Here is a 15,742-nt window from a genome sequence, read left to right on the forward strand (position 1 = left end):
ACCGGTATCGCGAGGTCACGGGTTCAAACCCCGTTGAAGTCCTGAATTTTTCAGGCTTCTCTACGCAATTGCTAAAATTGCGTTCTTAACTGCGAGGATCATAACTTCACTTGATGCATTTATTCTTTCGAATATGTATATTTGAAGTGAAAGATAACAAGTCAATGAAGGGGCCGGGGAATATGAATGATGACGGCATATGCTAACAATAGGCCATTTCCGAGTTCATGTCTGCCTCCTCTTCAAAGCGAGTCTAAGTGCGAAGTTTTTGTTTTGAAATTAGTTTTCATTCATATGTAAAGTAGAACTAATTGCCATTACAAAAACTTCGCACTTAGACTCGCTTTGAAGAGGAGGCAGACATGAACTCGGAAATGGCCCATTCACCACCAAGCCTCGTTTTCACTAAATTATTCATATTATTGGACATGCAATACTGTTCGAACGTGGGTCTTTTTGCAATTTTGCTCCTTTTGGATTTAGCTTATGATTTTCGAATTCGAGGCTTGGTGGTGAAATGAGGAAGTCGACGTCATCACGCATGACAGCTATTCGGCCAATCACGTGAACGTTGCAAACTTGGACCCGGTTGTCCAAAAGCCGATTATCGCTAATCCCAGATTCAAAAATTAACCAAGGAGTTTATTTCTCTACTCCCAAATGCTGTTAAACGCTGATATCCGGCAAAACTTTACAACAGAAGTCAATCTAAGCAAAAGAAACTTTCACCAAGAAATTAAAACATGAAACAAAAGTTTACGCTAATCCTGAGTTAAGTTAATCCGCCCAGGCCCATTACTGAAAGTACATTTTAGAATTTAGGTCGTGTTCTGTTGGGATCAACCGTTTTTAGTTGGTTGGGTTAGTTGGGTTTTTTAGAGTTCTATTCGGAAGAAACCGTTTTCGGTTGGTTTGGTTGATCAACTTTTTCAACCGGCATCAAACTAAGGTTGAAACGGTTGAAAAAGCATTGGCAGCGACCGCTGTCGTTTACGCGGGCCATTTAAAATCTGCCGCGGGATCCTGACGTGTTGCTTTCATCAACTTGTCAACGCTGAGAAGTCGGGTAATAACTATTCCCAAGAGTTAGCACGTTTCAACCGAAAATGGTTGGAAAAGTGTTCTATTGGGAAACCTCAAGTGCTTCAACCTAAACCGGTTGCGGTTGAAACGGTTGATCGCAATAGAACACGAATTTTATATCTTTGATTGCCTTTGACATTTTAACTTTCTACTTCGTTATCTGCTCATTTTTCACTAAAACAACATTGAACGTGAAACAAATCATCTGTGTGGCTAAGATGTTCGTTATAACCTCTCGAACTTCTGTTGTTTGCCCCCTCAGAAGTGTGCAGCTTATTTGCATGATAATAGCAAATCCAACATGGCGGCTCCTGTTTAGTCAAAATTATACTTAAGTGTTAAATACAAAGTAGTTTTCCTTCAATTCAGTTAAGGCAGCTTAAACAGGCTGCGGTATATTTAAGGTTTTATATCTTTTTTACCGTTTTTCCCCCTATGTTTCATTCATATAAAGTACAAAATATAATGCAAATTTGAGACACCAGACCAACAGGGGCACCCAACGACCAATTTGTTGTAAAATGTATTATTATACCCCAGTTAATGAAAATAAATGTTATTAAGGCATTTTCAGGTGTTTTTCAGTGTTGCTGGGAAAACAGTATCTGTTCCTTTTTCCCAGCAAGACACACAAGAAATTTCCCAGCCAGCTAGATAAAATTGGTTCGTTTCCCAGCCAGCTGATCAAATTTATTTCCCAGCCAGGAATTCCGCGCGCTTTCAAATCCCTCGATCCAAAACGACCGAACAAAAGCAACAAAACCGGGACAAAACAGGTTTTTTCCGCAAGCGCAATCACTGACTGGCCGTCGTATGTTTGGGAAAGGGAAGGGGTTCTTTTTTTTTTTTTTTAAGTCGTCCTCAGTCTTCATAGTTTCTACAGCTAGCTCGGATTGAAATGCTAGAAAAAGTCAGTAATTCCCAGGCAAAACCTCTATCAATAACAAAATTTCCCAGCCAGCTCATCGAAACACCTGCATTTTTGCCAGCCAGCAAGATTCCTCTGGGGAACAGATAATGTGAGGAACAGATTCGTTGGGTGCCCCTGGACCAACACAATATACATTTTAGGATTTCGAGATTAGTACATAAAAGGGCATAGTTCATAACTGAAGGTTTCAAAAACATTTTAGCCACTTCACCAATACAATATACAAAAGCTTGGTTTTCACTATCGACGCAAACACAAACGCGAGCACAAGAACGCTTATTTGCACAAAAAAAGTAAAAAAAATTGTCTACTCACGGAACACCTTAGTTTAAGAGTGCGCAGGAGATCGTTCAAGATGTGTCCGTGCATTCCGGATCGATTGGAATTTGGCAGTGTTGGTTTTTCTGGAAAGGGTAATACCGAAATACCTGAAGAAAAACCTCTCGAAGCAAGGAGACAACCAACAGCAATACACAACCCACATATGATGCCGGCACCGGGAATCGAACCCGGGCCACACTGGTGCGAGGTGGGTGCTCTCACCACTGTGTCGCTAGTGAAAACCAGTCTCAGTCCCTAGGGAATGAAATTAGCATTTGAATAAGTATTTCCCGCGATGGTCGTCAGGGAAACGTCAGCGAAACCGTCGCTTCAAAATTTCAATTTGCGCTGTCCCAAGTATCTCGCGACTATACGATCTCCGTTTGGTTATTTCAACCCGCTGTCTTTCTAAATGCGGCAAAGTAATGTATTAAAGAATACGCCCCACGTGCAGCAAAATTGTGTTTCTCACTTTGCCTGACTTTGTGAATCTACCATTGTGGCGCCTATGTGGGACTCACGAGGTGTCCCTATTCCAAGATTCTCGTTTTTCGTGTGAAGGCATATGAAATTGTCAAATGCTGTCTGCAATACCCAAGTCGAATATGGCCGGTCTACTCGTCGAATAATACCCAAGATCATTTCTGTACAAGAAAATCATGAAACATTTTAATGAGAACATGTCGTGTGAGAATGTCTTTTTCGTTCATCTACATATTATTGGTGTTTTTGTTACACTTAAAATGAAAAAACCCCGTGAAATGCACTAACAAACTTGGATCGGAGAAAAAGGGCCATGCGCTCGATACACGACATATTCTGCAAAGCCACCGCCGTACTCATTGACTTCATTCGGGTCCACTTGGCTTCCACCAGATCAGCTTGCAATTTAGTGACTTTTTGCTGCAGTGCCATAGCCAGGCATTCAAAATCAATTCTTGCGTTTATGCTTTCGTTATAAGAGGCCTGCATTTCTGACAGCCTCACGTAAAATGCTTCAATCTCAAGGGATAGTTTCTGATTTTCTTCAGCTATCTGCGCGCTATCCACTGTTGCATCGTGAGCTTTCTTTTCGGCAGCTGACACTCGTTGTTCCAGCTCCTTCTTTTGTTGTTCTGATTTCTCTATCTGCTCTTTAAGTTTGCTGATATCGTCAAGCAAGGACTCCGTTTTCACGTGATATTCTTCCAAAGATGCTTTAAGTTCATCGATGGTATTATCCTTTTTTTCAAATTCTCTCTTATCGCATTCGGCTTTCTTTTGGACCTCATCGCTTCGCTTTTGCGCCCTGGCAAGATCCTTCTTTAGCTCTACAGCTTTCAATCTCTCTTCTTCAAGCGTTGCTTCCAAGAGCGCAATTTGTTTCGTCGTGCTTTTCGTATTAGCTTTGTACTTTCGCAATTCGCTTGTCAAAGCTTCCACTCTATCCTGTGTTTCAAAGTTCACATCTTCCGTCTTATGAAGCAATTCTCTCGTCTCGGCTATCTTGTGCTCAGCCAGTTCCAGTTCTCCGTGTATTTCATCTCTCTCACGAAGAGCTGACTCGTAATCAGCTTCCAGCTGGTTAATTTTTACGGAAGATTGATTAAGCTTTGTGGTAAGCAACTCCAGTTCGTCTTCGTCACTACTGTAAGAAGCCGGTACTTGCGAGGCGATGCGTTTTCTCGCGAGCATGTTCAACTTCTGACTGTAAGTTTTCTTAGACTCTGTCGCAGTTTCGATCGGCATCTTTTCTCCCTCGAACTCATCCTTCGTTGAGTCATCTTTCACCTCAACTACATCTTTGCCAGTATCTTCTTTTTCCTTTGAGGGAAGATAATTGGCTCCATTCTTGTGCCCCGTATCTTCTTCTCTTAGTTTCTTAGGCAGAGCATAGTTAGTAGAGGGCAGAGCCGTTGTTAAATTGTTCATCGCATCTTTTTCCATGTTATAAAGTCTTCTCTGTTCTTAGATTTGATAAAGTTCACTCAACATTTGTCTTGTATTATTTCTTTCTACTAATGACTCTTGTAATGCTTATTTCGCACCTTTCTTGCCTTTACTGTGTCGCTGTCTTCTCAGGAACACAACCGGGTTTCCCTGTGAGACGAAAAATAACGGAAATCTTAGGATTTAAATCACGCGGGAAGCAATCTGATCCACGCGATCAAATTACGCGCATGCGTACGAGCTTGCTTCGTATTCATGTTGCGTCCGCTGACGACGTGAATAAATTAAACTCAACCCATTTCCCTTGTTTTGCTGTTAATTAGGTAATAATGATACGAAAAATTCGAAACATGAGGTGTACAGCTCAGCGTTATCATTGGAACTAAAGAAGAAAAAATGCAAATCGAAACGCTATGATATACATCTTATTCGATGGTTTAACATATAATACGCGCGGGTATTTTGCGAGTTGCGTAGTATTTTTTCGAGCCCTGCAGGGGCGAGGAAAAATACGAGCAATGAGTATTGCTCAAGGGTTGGTTAATCTTTATATTAGAAAGACGTTTTAATTTCCTTTTTTCAATTACAGAACATCTGTCCGATGTATATCACGTGTTTCTCTAATGCTCTCAAGCGCCTCGCGGCCATCATCACACGATATCTCCACGCGGTGTGAGCAATTTGTTAGGGCCGATTTACACGGTACGACTTTGTCGCATGCGACAACGGCTTACGACAGGCCCACGACATGATTTACGATTGTTGTGTACGTCAGAAAAAATGTCGCAGCATTTTAAAACATGTTTTAAAACGCTGCGACAATCGTAAGTCATGTCGTAGGCCTGTCATGAGCTTGTCGCATGCGACAAAATCGTATCCTGTAAATCGGCCCTTAGGGAAACTACACAAAGGTCGATACACATCATGACCAATACACACCAAGGATGGGGGGGGGGGGGGGAGAGTTGGAAGAGGGAGGGAGGTTTCGTCGGATACGATCAAGTTCTCTTTCGGCAGTGTTTTTAATCTTCAGTTTAAGGTATGCCTCGATAACTGGCTAATGCTGAGATCACTTGCAGATGTAAGAATGGTCCACAGGGTTGGTTCGGTCAAAAACCGTACACCGACAAAAATGTATACACCAGAAATCATTGACCTTGATTTCACCCGCTTCACCCGAAGCCCGCAGCGCCATCTTGTCGGAACCACTTTCGCGCTAGAACTTCGTATAGACAGTGAAGTTATGGGTAACAAGCGCAATCTCCATAATATTATGCGGAAAAACGTTCAAATTAAGTTTTACAACATTGCCACATGACTTTCCTCTAACTTTGAACTATTACGCCGAAGGCTCAAGATGGCCGCTACGTTTGTTGTGCTTTAATTTATTTCAAACGATAGATACTCTATCCTACGGAAGCCGGTAAGGGTCACACGTTGTCGCGTCCAAGTTGTCGCTTCCAAAGTTGTCGCTTCCACGTTGTCACCTCCAAGTTAGGGTTAGAATTAGGGTGAATAAATTGCCCGATCCGGTCTTTTTTTAAATCAGTGGTCACTCAGAACTGAAATCAGAGGAAGCGGATGTTGTTCTCGTGATAAAAAAAAATCTATTTCATCAATGGCCAAGGTCGAAATGCAAAAACATAACAGAACTTAATTACAATTAAAGTGATAAAAAATTTGGCGAGCAGTTTAATGATGTCGTCTCGTTTGCGTCTGAGTTTTCTAACGAACACGGACACTTTATAAACGCACCTGTTCGAGCGTCCAACAAGTTGAAAAGCGAATGAGCAAACGAGACTCGAAACAATTGAAAACGTATCAAACGACCAAAAGATCCCCCGATCAAACGTTCGATTTCAATGTTCTAAACGCAACTCAATCAGGAATATCACCTATGAATGCACTTAATCTACTTGAAAATTCATAGTTACCTTAGCCTTTTGAATTGAGCCAAGGAAAAGGTGCAATGTTTACCTGTTCGAAATGTCCTCTCTTGAAATCCTTTCCAAAACTTTTGCGAATGCATTAGCCGTGCTGCCTTAGTTTTGTATTAATATAGGTTGTGATTGACTTAAAAATCTCGCGTCCTATTCTCAACCAATCATTGGTCAAATCAAAACATATTGTAACTTGCTCGTTCGCGTTTTCCCGCATGCAGCGCCAATTGCATTGATCTCCCTTGCGTCACGATTGGCTCACTTGATTCTTTGCGTGGATTGTGATTGACCAAAGACACTTCTTTGGATTTGGTAGACGATCGATTACATTGTAAACTTGAGGCAAGGATCCACACGTCCCGATTGTGACACACACCTGACGATGTTATGATTGAAGACCAGTGATCCCAAGTTATTGAAGCTTAATTTGGCCAAACCAAACTCCAATTATCTCAAAAAAGGTTTTAGCTACGGTGCGGCCTCACTATGGAACAACTTACCCAACAATTTACGTACGATCGAATCAGTTAGATCTTTTAAAAAAGAAGTGAATCGATTTTATGACAATGAGGGGTAGGCTCCAACACGGCAACCTTGTACAACAGTATTTTTATTGCTGTAGTAATTAAGTACTGAATTTTATTGTACTATAGCTATTGTATTCTTACTGAAGGTTTTACCGTGTTTAAATAACTATTGAAAAGCGGCATTAATGACCCTTCAAACATCTTAGGACAAAAGACACATCCGTGTGTCCTTCATGTATCATCGGTCGAAATCGATTTGAACACTACCTTTCATCCTGAGCTCAGGGTTCGTACTCGATTTTGTCTGTAAAATTCCAGGAGTATTCAAGGAGTTTTCAAGAACAAGAAATCGAGTTTTCAAGGAGTCTTTATAAGAAGATTTCTGTGCCATACATAGTGTTTCAGTGTTTTCTTTGCTGAAAAAGCCGACCTTGATATTCCTTACCACATCCTGCAAGTTGAGTGCATGCATGGACATTTTAATTTTAGGTTTTAATGTTCCCCCCTAATAGTCAATTTTGGGCTCAGTTTTTGAAATGTCTCTTTTAACTTAGCATGATGCAATCTCAACAATTTTCACCCAAGCAAAAATTCAAAGAGTTTTCAAGCAGTTTTCCGTAAAATATAATCCTTTTTTTCAAGGGCTTTTCAAGTGCCCTTGAAGTCTAAAATTAAATTCCAGGGCTTTTCAAGGACTTCAAGGGACTGCACGAACCCTGAACCTCGCAACGAACTAAATAAATGATTTATCTTGAGGTTTTATGTCGATTTGATTTCCATGGAGAAGCACATAAGCACTAATTGAGATCTAGCCTTAGCCGAGGTTGACTAGCAAGAGAGTTATTTTCATAGAGTTATGACATTTCAGTTAGAGCTAAATTTCCAAAATCCAGAATTCAAGATTTTGGAAGCCAAAATCCTGAATTTAAGATTCTGCAAATTCAAGATTTTGGAAAAATCCTGAATTCCGAAATACAGAAAGTGCCCTAAACATGCATATATAAAAGCTAACCTTAGGCCTAATTAGGCCTAAACAAAAGTTTTTAGGCTTAAGGTTAGCTTTTATGAATGTTGGTTTCCAAAATCTTGAATTCAGGATTTTGGAAACTTAACTCTAACTCTACCACATAACCCTAACGTCCCCGCCTTAGCCCGGCTTTTTGCAATTCAATTTATGGCCCTCGTGGGCGTCGTGGCGAAATGTTTTCTACATCCCCTGAATTTGCTATAGCATGGAACTGAAAGCATAGTTGAGCGGATTGAAGCGTGGATACTAGGACCCTTGAATCAACCAATAATATGTCATTGTGATGTTAAGCGAAGTTAAAATTTCAGTTGAACATTTTAGATTCACATAAATCGAACTTTGGATTTTATAAATTGAAATTAGACCTCAATCGATTTACCACTCCCTTTTGTCTCTCATTCTCGAACTACAAAAGTTCTTACAAAAGGGAAACTTCGGTAATACATAGAAATATTATTGTAGTAACTGCTTCAGTTATTCAGAGCTAATAACCTATACTTATACATAAGACACAAAGAAGAACACTGACTTCGATCTGAACAAACAAAAAACTCCAGGGTGGAGGCTTTGTATGACGAAACATTTCATGATCATCTTAAAGACAAAAGAACCAGGATTACTTTCTTTTGAACAATACGGTATATAGAGAAAAAATTGTCTTAGAAATGCACGATAGGGCCTATACATTTTGTTTAAGCTCTTGATACACCGAAAGTTAATTGGACATTACGCTGTTGATATTCAACGAAATTAGAATGCTAAGAAAAGGAAGTTCATTCCTACCTCGTCCAAATGCTTTCCTGTAGTGGCAAAGAAACTGGGCTGGGAGGCGGTTTCTCTGCTTTTAAATGACGCTTTAGATGCTTTTTCAGTTAGAAACAGTTCTCACACAGCTTCTTCTTATCTATACAAAAACTGCAAGTGCATACAAACTTATCAAAATACACCATGAAAACTTCAAGGTAGAACTGGAGGTCTGAAGTCTGAAAATGTGACTAGCGATACGTTGGAAATGATACTCAGTTTGGCACATGCCTCGCGCTTGTTTTAAAGATGAATTTTTGAACGCTTTTTACGTTGCTGTTCTATTTATTTCGTCATCGAAACAATCCTTTGGTAACTGCTTTTCTCATGCAAATAACAGCTGTTGCTACATAAAAATCCTCTGGGATTCGAAAATTTTCATAAGAATGCTTGTGAAAATTAATTAAGTGCCGGTTTGCAAGCTGCAATTCCGTGTCGGCACGATTTGTCGGCCCGACATGTATCGGAGCACGCGTAGTCAGTCGATGGTGAAAATAGCCATTCACTGGGGCAAAATATTTATATAAAGTTTCTAGAAAAGTGGCTGGGAGCTGCCCCTTCATATCTGGCGCTGCTCACTGCAACACCCACGACCTCTCAAACGCTCAATGCGAAAGTGTGGTTGGGTTCTCTCTTCAAATCATGACGTTGTTTACTGTTGATTTTGTAATTGTTCTTCGCGATTTCAATGACGTCTTGGATCTTGTGTTTTACCGTGTTTAAATATGTATGTATGTATGTATGTATGTATGTATGTATGTATGTATGTATGTATGTATTGAAAAGCGGCATTAATGACCCTTCAAACATCTTAGGACAAAAGACACATCCGTGTGTCCTTCATGTATCAACGGTCGAAATCGATTCGAACACTACCTTTCATCCTGAGCTCAGGGTTCGTACTCGATTTTGTCTGTAAAATTCCAGGAGTATTCAAGGAGTTTTCAAGAACAAGAAATCGAGTTTTCAAGGAGTCTTTATAAGAAGATTTCTGTGCCATACATAGTGTTTCAGTGTTTTCTTTGCTGAAAAAGCCGACCTTGATATTCCTTACCACATCCTGCAAGTTGAGTGCACGCATGGACATTTTAATTTTAGGTTTTAATGTTTCCCTAATAGTCAATTTTGGGCTCAGTTTTTGAAATGTCTCTTTTAACTTAGCATGATGCAATCTCAACAATTTTCACCCAAGCAAAAATTCAAGGAGTTTTCAAGCAGTTTTCCGTAAAATCCTTTTTTTCAAGGGCTTTTCAAGTGCCCTTGAAGTCTTAAATTAAATTCCAGGGCTTTTGAAGGACTTCAAGGGGCTGCACGAACCCTGAACCTCGCAACGAACTAAATAAATGATTTATCTTGAGGTTTTACGTCGATTGATTTCCATGGAGAAGCACATAACCTGTATAATACAACTCTCACTAATTGAGATCTAGCCTTAGCCGAGGTTGACTAGCAAGAGAGTTATTTTCATAGAGTTATGACATTTCAGTTAGAGCTAAATTTCCAAAATCCAGAATTCAAGATTTTGGAAGCCAAAATCCTGAATTTAAGATTCTGCAAATTCAACATTTTTACGTCGCTGTTCTATTTATTTCGTCATCGAAACTATCCTTTGGTAACTGCTTTTCTCATGCAAATAACAGCTGTTGCTACATAAAAATCCTCTGGGATTCGAAAATTTTCATAAGAATGCTTGTGAAAATTAATTAAGTGCCGGTTTGCAAGCTGCAATTCCGTGTCGGTACGATTTGTCGGCCCGACATGTATCGGAGCACGCGTAGTCAGTCGATGATGAAAATAGCCATTCACTGGGGCAAAATATTCATATAAAGTTACTAGAAAAGTGGCTGGGAGCTGCCCCTTCATATCTGGCGCTACTCACTGCAACACCCACGACCTCTCAAACGCTCAATGCGAAAGTGTGGTTGGGTTCTCTCTTCAAATCATGACGTTGTTTACTGTTGATTTTGTAATTGTTCTTCGCGATTTCAATGACGTCTTGGATCTTGTGTTTTACCGTGTTTAAATAAAGCATGTATGTATGTATGTATGTATGTATTGAAAAGCGGCATTAATGACCCTTCAAACATCTTAGGACAAAAGACACATCCGTGTGTCCTTCATGTATCATCGGTCGAAATCGATTCGAACACTACCTTTCATCCTGAGCTCAGGGTTCGTACTCGATTTTGTCTGTAAAATTCCAGGAGTATTCAAGGAGTTTTCAAGAACAAGAAATCGAGTTTTCAAGGAGTCTTTATAAGAAGATTTCTGTGCCATACATACTGTTTCAGTGTTTTCTTTGCTGAAAAAGCCGACCTTGATATTCCTTACCACATCCTGCAAGTTGAGTGCACGCATGGACATTTTAATTTTAGGTTTTAATGTTTCCCGTAATAGTCAATTTTGGGCTCAGTTTTTGAAATGTCTCTTTTAACTTAGCATGATGCAATCTCAACAATTTTCACCCAAGCAAAAATTCAAGGAGTTTTCAAGCAGTTTTCCGTAAAATCCTTTTTTTCAAGGGCTTTTCAAGTGCCCTTGAAGTCTTAAATTAAATTCCAGGGCTTTTGAAGGACTTCAAGGGGCTGCACGAACCCTGAACCTCGCAACGAACTAAATAAATGATTTATCTTGAGGTTTTACGTCGATTGATTTCCATGGAGAAGCACATAACCTGTATAATACAACTCTCACTAATTGAGATCTAGCCTTAGCCGAGGTTGACTAGCAAGAGAGTTATTTTCATAGAGTTATGACATTTCAGTTAGAGCTAAATTTCCAAAATCCAGAATTCAAGATTTTGGAAGCCAAAATCCTGAATTTAAGATTCTGCAAATTCAACATTTTTACGTCGCTGTTCTATTTATTTCGTCATCGAAACTATCCTTTGGTAACTGCTTTTCTCATGCAAATAACAGCTGTTGCTACATAAAAATCCTCTGGGATTCGAAAATTTTCATAAGAATGCTTGTGAAAATTAATTAAGTGCCGGTTTGCAAGCTGCAATTCAGTGTCGGCACGATTTGTCGGCCCGACATGTATCGGAGCACGAGTAGTCAGTCGATGATGAAAATAGCCATTCACTGGGGCAAAATATTCATATAAAGTTATTAGAAAAGTGGCTGGGAGCTGCCCCTTCATATCTGGCGCTAGTCACTGCAACACCCACGACCTCTCAAACGCTCAATGCGAAAGTGTGGTTGGGTTCTTTCTTCAAATCATGACGTTGTTTACTGTTGATTTTGTAATTGTTCTTCGCGATTTCAATGACGTCTTGGATCTTGTGTTAAAGTATTTCAAATTTCACAGAGTACTGCTGCACGTAAGCCAGACAGATGAGATGGCAGTTTGACGTTTCATGAGCAATGACGTCGGCTACGGCATCAGAAACGCCAATAGCAATAGTATTATTGGCTAAGTGATTTTCGTGCTGCACGCACGGCACGAATTTAAAGTCCCTTTTTTCGCCGTACTCTGCAAAACAACCGCTCACATCTGTGGAATATTCCACCCATATCTTTCTCTTCAAACACTATGAATAATCGGGAAATACTTAGAGCGCGCAAAGTTATATATGGAATTGACATTTCCGTTACTGTAGCCGACTTCGCTGGCTTCCATAATACTAAAGGATAACTTCACGGGTTAATACACATGTAGGTATATCGTTTTTACAGCAAATAGGAACTTGTCCCTCGGGGTTGTGGATTTGACACATTGGTCGTGTTTTCACGCGTTGGCAGTCGTTAACTCTAAGTCATAACTCTAACTGTTATAACTCTATTGATAGTTAACCTCAAAATTCCGTGAAAACAGTTCCTTTCTTAACTCGCTTAAAGTTAAGCGAGTCGGCAAATTTCAATAGAATTCTCATTAAATTTAAGCCACCAAACCAGGTTTCGCAATAATACAAAAAAGAAAGGATAATTTGACTGTCATATTCACCTTGGTGTTGAGAATTATTCATATAGAGCTTGATCGCAGGTTAAAATACAACAAGCGTTCTATTTTTATTATTTTTATTATTACATTGGCGCGTGGTCTCTCCTCATTTAATGTTACCCGTGAAAACACGTACATATCATTTTTAAGTCGCTTTACGAAGTCTGCAAACAAACCACTTTCAGTAATGTTAAGCGAGACAACGGCTGTCGTGAAAACACGGCCATTTTGACGTTAATCACTGTCTCCTCGTTGGGAAGAGGAGAGCTGGCCACCGCGTGGGGATGACAACAGCACGGAACTGAAGGAAATTTGCAATATCGTTTCTGATTGGTCAATGACGAATGCATATAATAGGTTGTAGAGTGCGATGTGGAAGACTTATATTAACTTTTCTATACCGCTACCAGTATACTATTTTCACTGCTATGGGAACACAGCGACGGACCGGAGTAGTTTTGTTGAGTTGTTGAGTATATCATAAGTGAAAAATTTTGGTCACTCGTGATGTTTTGAAAGGTGTCAAATTGCACAAGCATACGGATACTTACTCTCCTTTTTATGTATAGTATGTTATCTTATCTTTCACTTTGAATGGTTTTCAAGTGTTGAGATTTGTAAAGATTACATTACTTAATATTACAAACATCATGTGTGGATCATACTTCATTAGTAAAGAAAGACGTACACTGCCGTTTACTGAACAGACCCTAACACACTTATCAGGTTTTCGCGTAACGTTAAACACTGGACTCCGATATTATACATGCTTGCATTTGGTCTTCGAACGCAGGCGTTTAGTCGTACATCGTAAGTGATATTTTTCGGGTTTCAACTTTGGTTTTTGGTGCACACACTAAAAGGAACGTGCATTCTCCTAACTAGTACCATGGAGTTGGGGAGTCATGAGAATTTAGTGTTATATCAAGATCACAATAATCTTCATTCTCAATACCTGCCTGACTGACAATTCATTGAAATTGTCAAGAGAATTTACGCACCGATCACTCTTTTGAGTCAAAGGGTTAAACTATTAACTTGATGCCACCGGGCAAATTATTTTTGTTTTGTGTTTTAAGCTAATGGTTCAATGAGAATTGTTCAATTTTTGGCTGGAAATAAATAGTCGCGTTTGTATAGATATGAAGGCAGCACAAGGTAAAGTGTTTCGAGCAAACTGAGTCTTCTCGTTCAAATTTGGTTTCTTCTCACGGATGAACAGCACATGATCGGCATAATGACCCCATAATCTACACTCCAGTTTTCCCAAGCACTTCTTTGAAACGGAGAACTATCGAATCCCCCCGGGGGGGGGGGGGGGGGGTACTCCCTTATAAGGGCTTAATGGGGACGTGCGGCCAGCCAAGGTATGTTTTTCGGGATTTTTGTCTTGAACAGGGTATCGAATTTATCATTTTTTGTCTCAATCAGGGTATCGATTTATCAATTTTTGTCTTAAACTGGGTTAAATGTCCTAAACAGGGTATCAAAAATCGGAATTCTGTCTTAAACAGAGTAGGAAAATCAGCGATATTTGTCTTAAACAGGTTCAGGGTATGAGGGGCCGCGCCGTACCTCCCCACCCAGGGATATATCGAGTCCCCCCCCCCCCCCCCTTCCTTATCGAATGAACCTCTTGGATGTTCTAGAATTCCACTTGAGCTCACTTCAAGGTATCCCATTCCATCAATCTGCAAAATATCACGCCTTTTTTGGATCAAAGAACCCGTAACTGGATCGTTGTAATTAGCTACCATGCAATCAACATCATCTAGTTTAGGTTGCAATATCCCGCGTAGAGTAGCACGAAACTCAGTGTGATGCCGCTCAAGCTCAAAAGATCACGACCTCTGAGTCTTACAAGTAAAACAAATGCAATGAAGTCAATTTTTTATGCAAGTGCAAGCTGAACTGACTACACATTTTCGGCTACTAAAGAGACAACACAAATTCGACACTACATTGACTGCAACTCAAAAAATTCTTATTTACATGGTACACAGAGAAAATGAGAAAAAACGGAGACGACCCGTTGACAGACCCACTTCTTCTTCAAGACAAACAACCGTTTCTGAACATTTCACCAGCAATAATCAAACGCCACACGACATGGGACTCATTCCGATTGGAACTCATCCACAAATCTCGTGACTCCATACGCAAAGCCCGAGAAGCGTTTCTAATCGACAGGGGCTAAACACTTGAACCCAAAGGTATAAACAACAGAGAAGAATTGTAAATAATATTTACCTATAACCCTACACAGGTTTATTTCACATGTAACAGTGGGTTTCCCAGGAAAAGGATCCTTACAGAAGGGAAATCTTTTGCCGGTCTAATAGAAACGTCAGGCAATTTTTAAGGGTGTCCGCGTCCCAATTGTTGCCGTAGCAACGTACGGCACTGCTAACTGAGACCCTCTCAAATTAAGTTCTTGAAACAATATCTTTTAAAATGATTGGGTGTCTTGATCTTTTTTTCAAACTTCGAAAATCTATTAAATTCTCTTATGCAATACGTAGTATGAGAAAAATGTATCCTGGCCTGTATGGATATTTAGGAAAATGCTGTAGGAAGATAAAAAAAAACCCAAATTACTTAAATTTGTAATCATTTTTAACCGTTTAATTTAAGAATGTGAAGAAACGTACTAATGTTACTTGTATGTGAAAAATTCAGGGAAGGGATGAGCTCCTGAGCAGGTTACCGACCTATTTCCGGTTTTTGCGATTTTATGTCACAATTTTATTTCCGGTCACCCGTTAATTATTTCCGTTTGATCGTCGGGATCGAGCACAAACTTTCACCATATTTGTTTCAAAAAGCGAGCGAGAACTGGGGAGAGCGATATAACTACTGAGTGGGTGGGGGAGTGGAGGGGTTTTGCCAAAACGGGGACTGTGAACAGTCTAAGATGCGGACGGCAGCCGGAAGTGAGCTGTTTTCCCTTTTAACCTATTTTTCACACAAACACATTTACATTGCTAAAGTATCTTTTCTCCATTAGAGATGATTATATAAAAATCTGGGAGACACCATTGTCCTGGCACTTGAAATGTGCTCTTCCGGTTGGCGTCCGCGTCTTAAAAACGCGCGTGCTGAAGCTCCCGACGACGGGAACGTCAACGAGGACGTCATCTCAAAATATAAATTCCCGTTATTGTAATCACTTCGAGACTGTTCCAAGCTTTTTAACATGACAATGGTGTGGCAGTTCCTGAAGAATTAAACCGATATG

At 40.0% G+C, this 15,742-nt stretch overlaps 1 protein-coding gene across 6 annotated transcripts in view; it reads right to left on the minus strand.

Annotated features, from left to right (window-relative positions):
- Positions 1–2,984: 2,984 nt before the first annotated feature.
- LOC138032138 (myosin-6-like) overlaps positions 2,985–15,742 on the minus strand; it is a 14,303-nt gene continuing 1,545 nt past the window's right edge. The window contains exons 1-2 of one of the 6 annotated variants that reach the window (XM_068879732.1): positions 8,542–8,678; positions 2,985–4,414 (exon numbers count right to left, since the gene is read on the minus strand). In XM_068879732.1, coding sequence (XP_068735833.1) covers positions 3,074–4,261 — 1,188 coding nt within the window. In that variant the 5' untranslated portion in view covers positions 4,262–4,414; positions 8,542–8,678 and the 3' untranslated portion in view covers positions 2,985–3,073. Of the gene's footprint in view, positions 4,415–6,198; positions 6,373–8,540; positions 8,679–14,385; positions 15,072–15,742 lie in introns of those variants that run through there. The other 5 variants (XM_068879734.1, XM_068879733.1, XM_068879731.1 and 2 more) reach the window with 5 other exon arrangements.

The sequence above is a fragment of the Montipora capricornis genome, chromosome 14 (genome assembly GCF_036669925.1).
Source record: "Montipora capricornis isolate CH-2021 chromosome 14, ASM3666992v2, whole genome shotgun sequence".
Lineage (NCBI taxonomy): Eukaryota > Metazoa > Cnidaria > Anthozoa > Scleractinia > Acroporidae > Montipora > Montipora capricornis.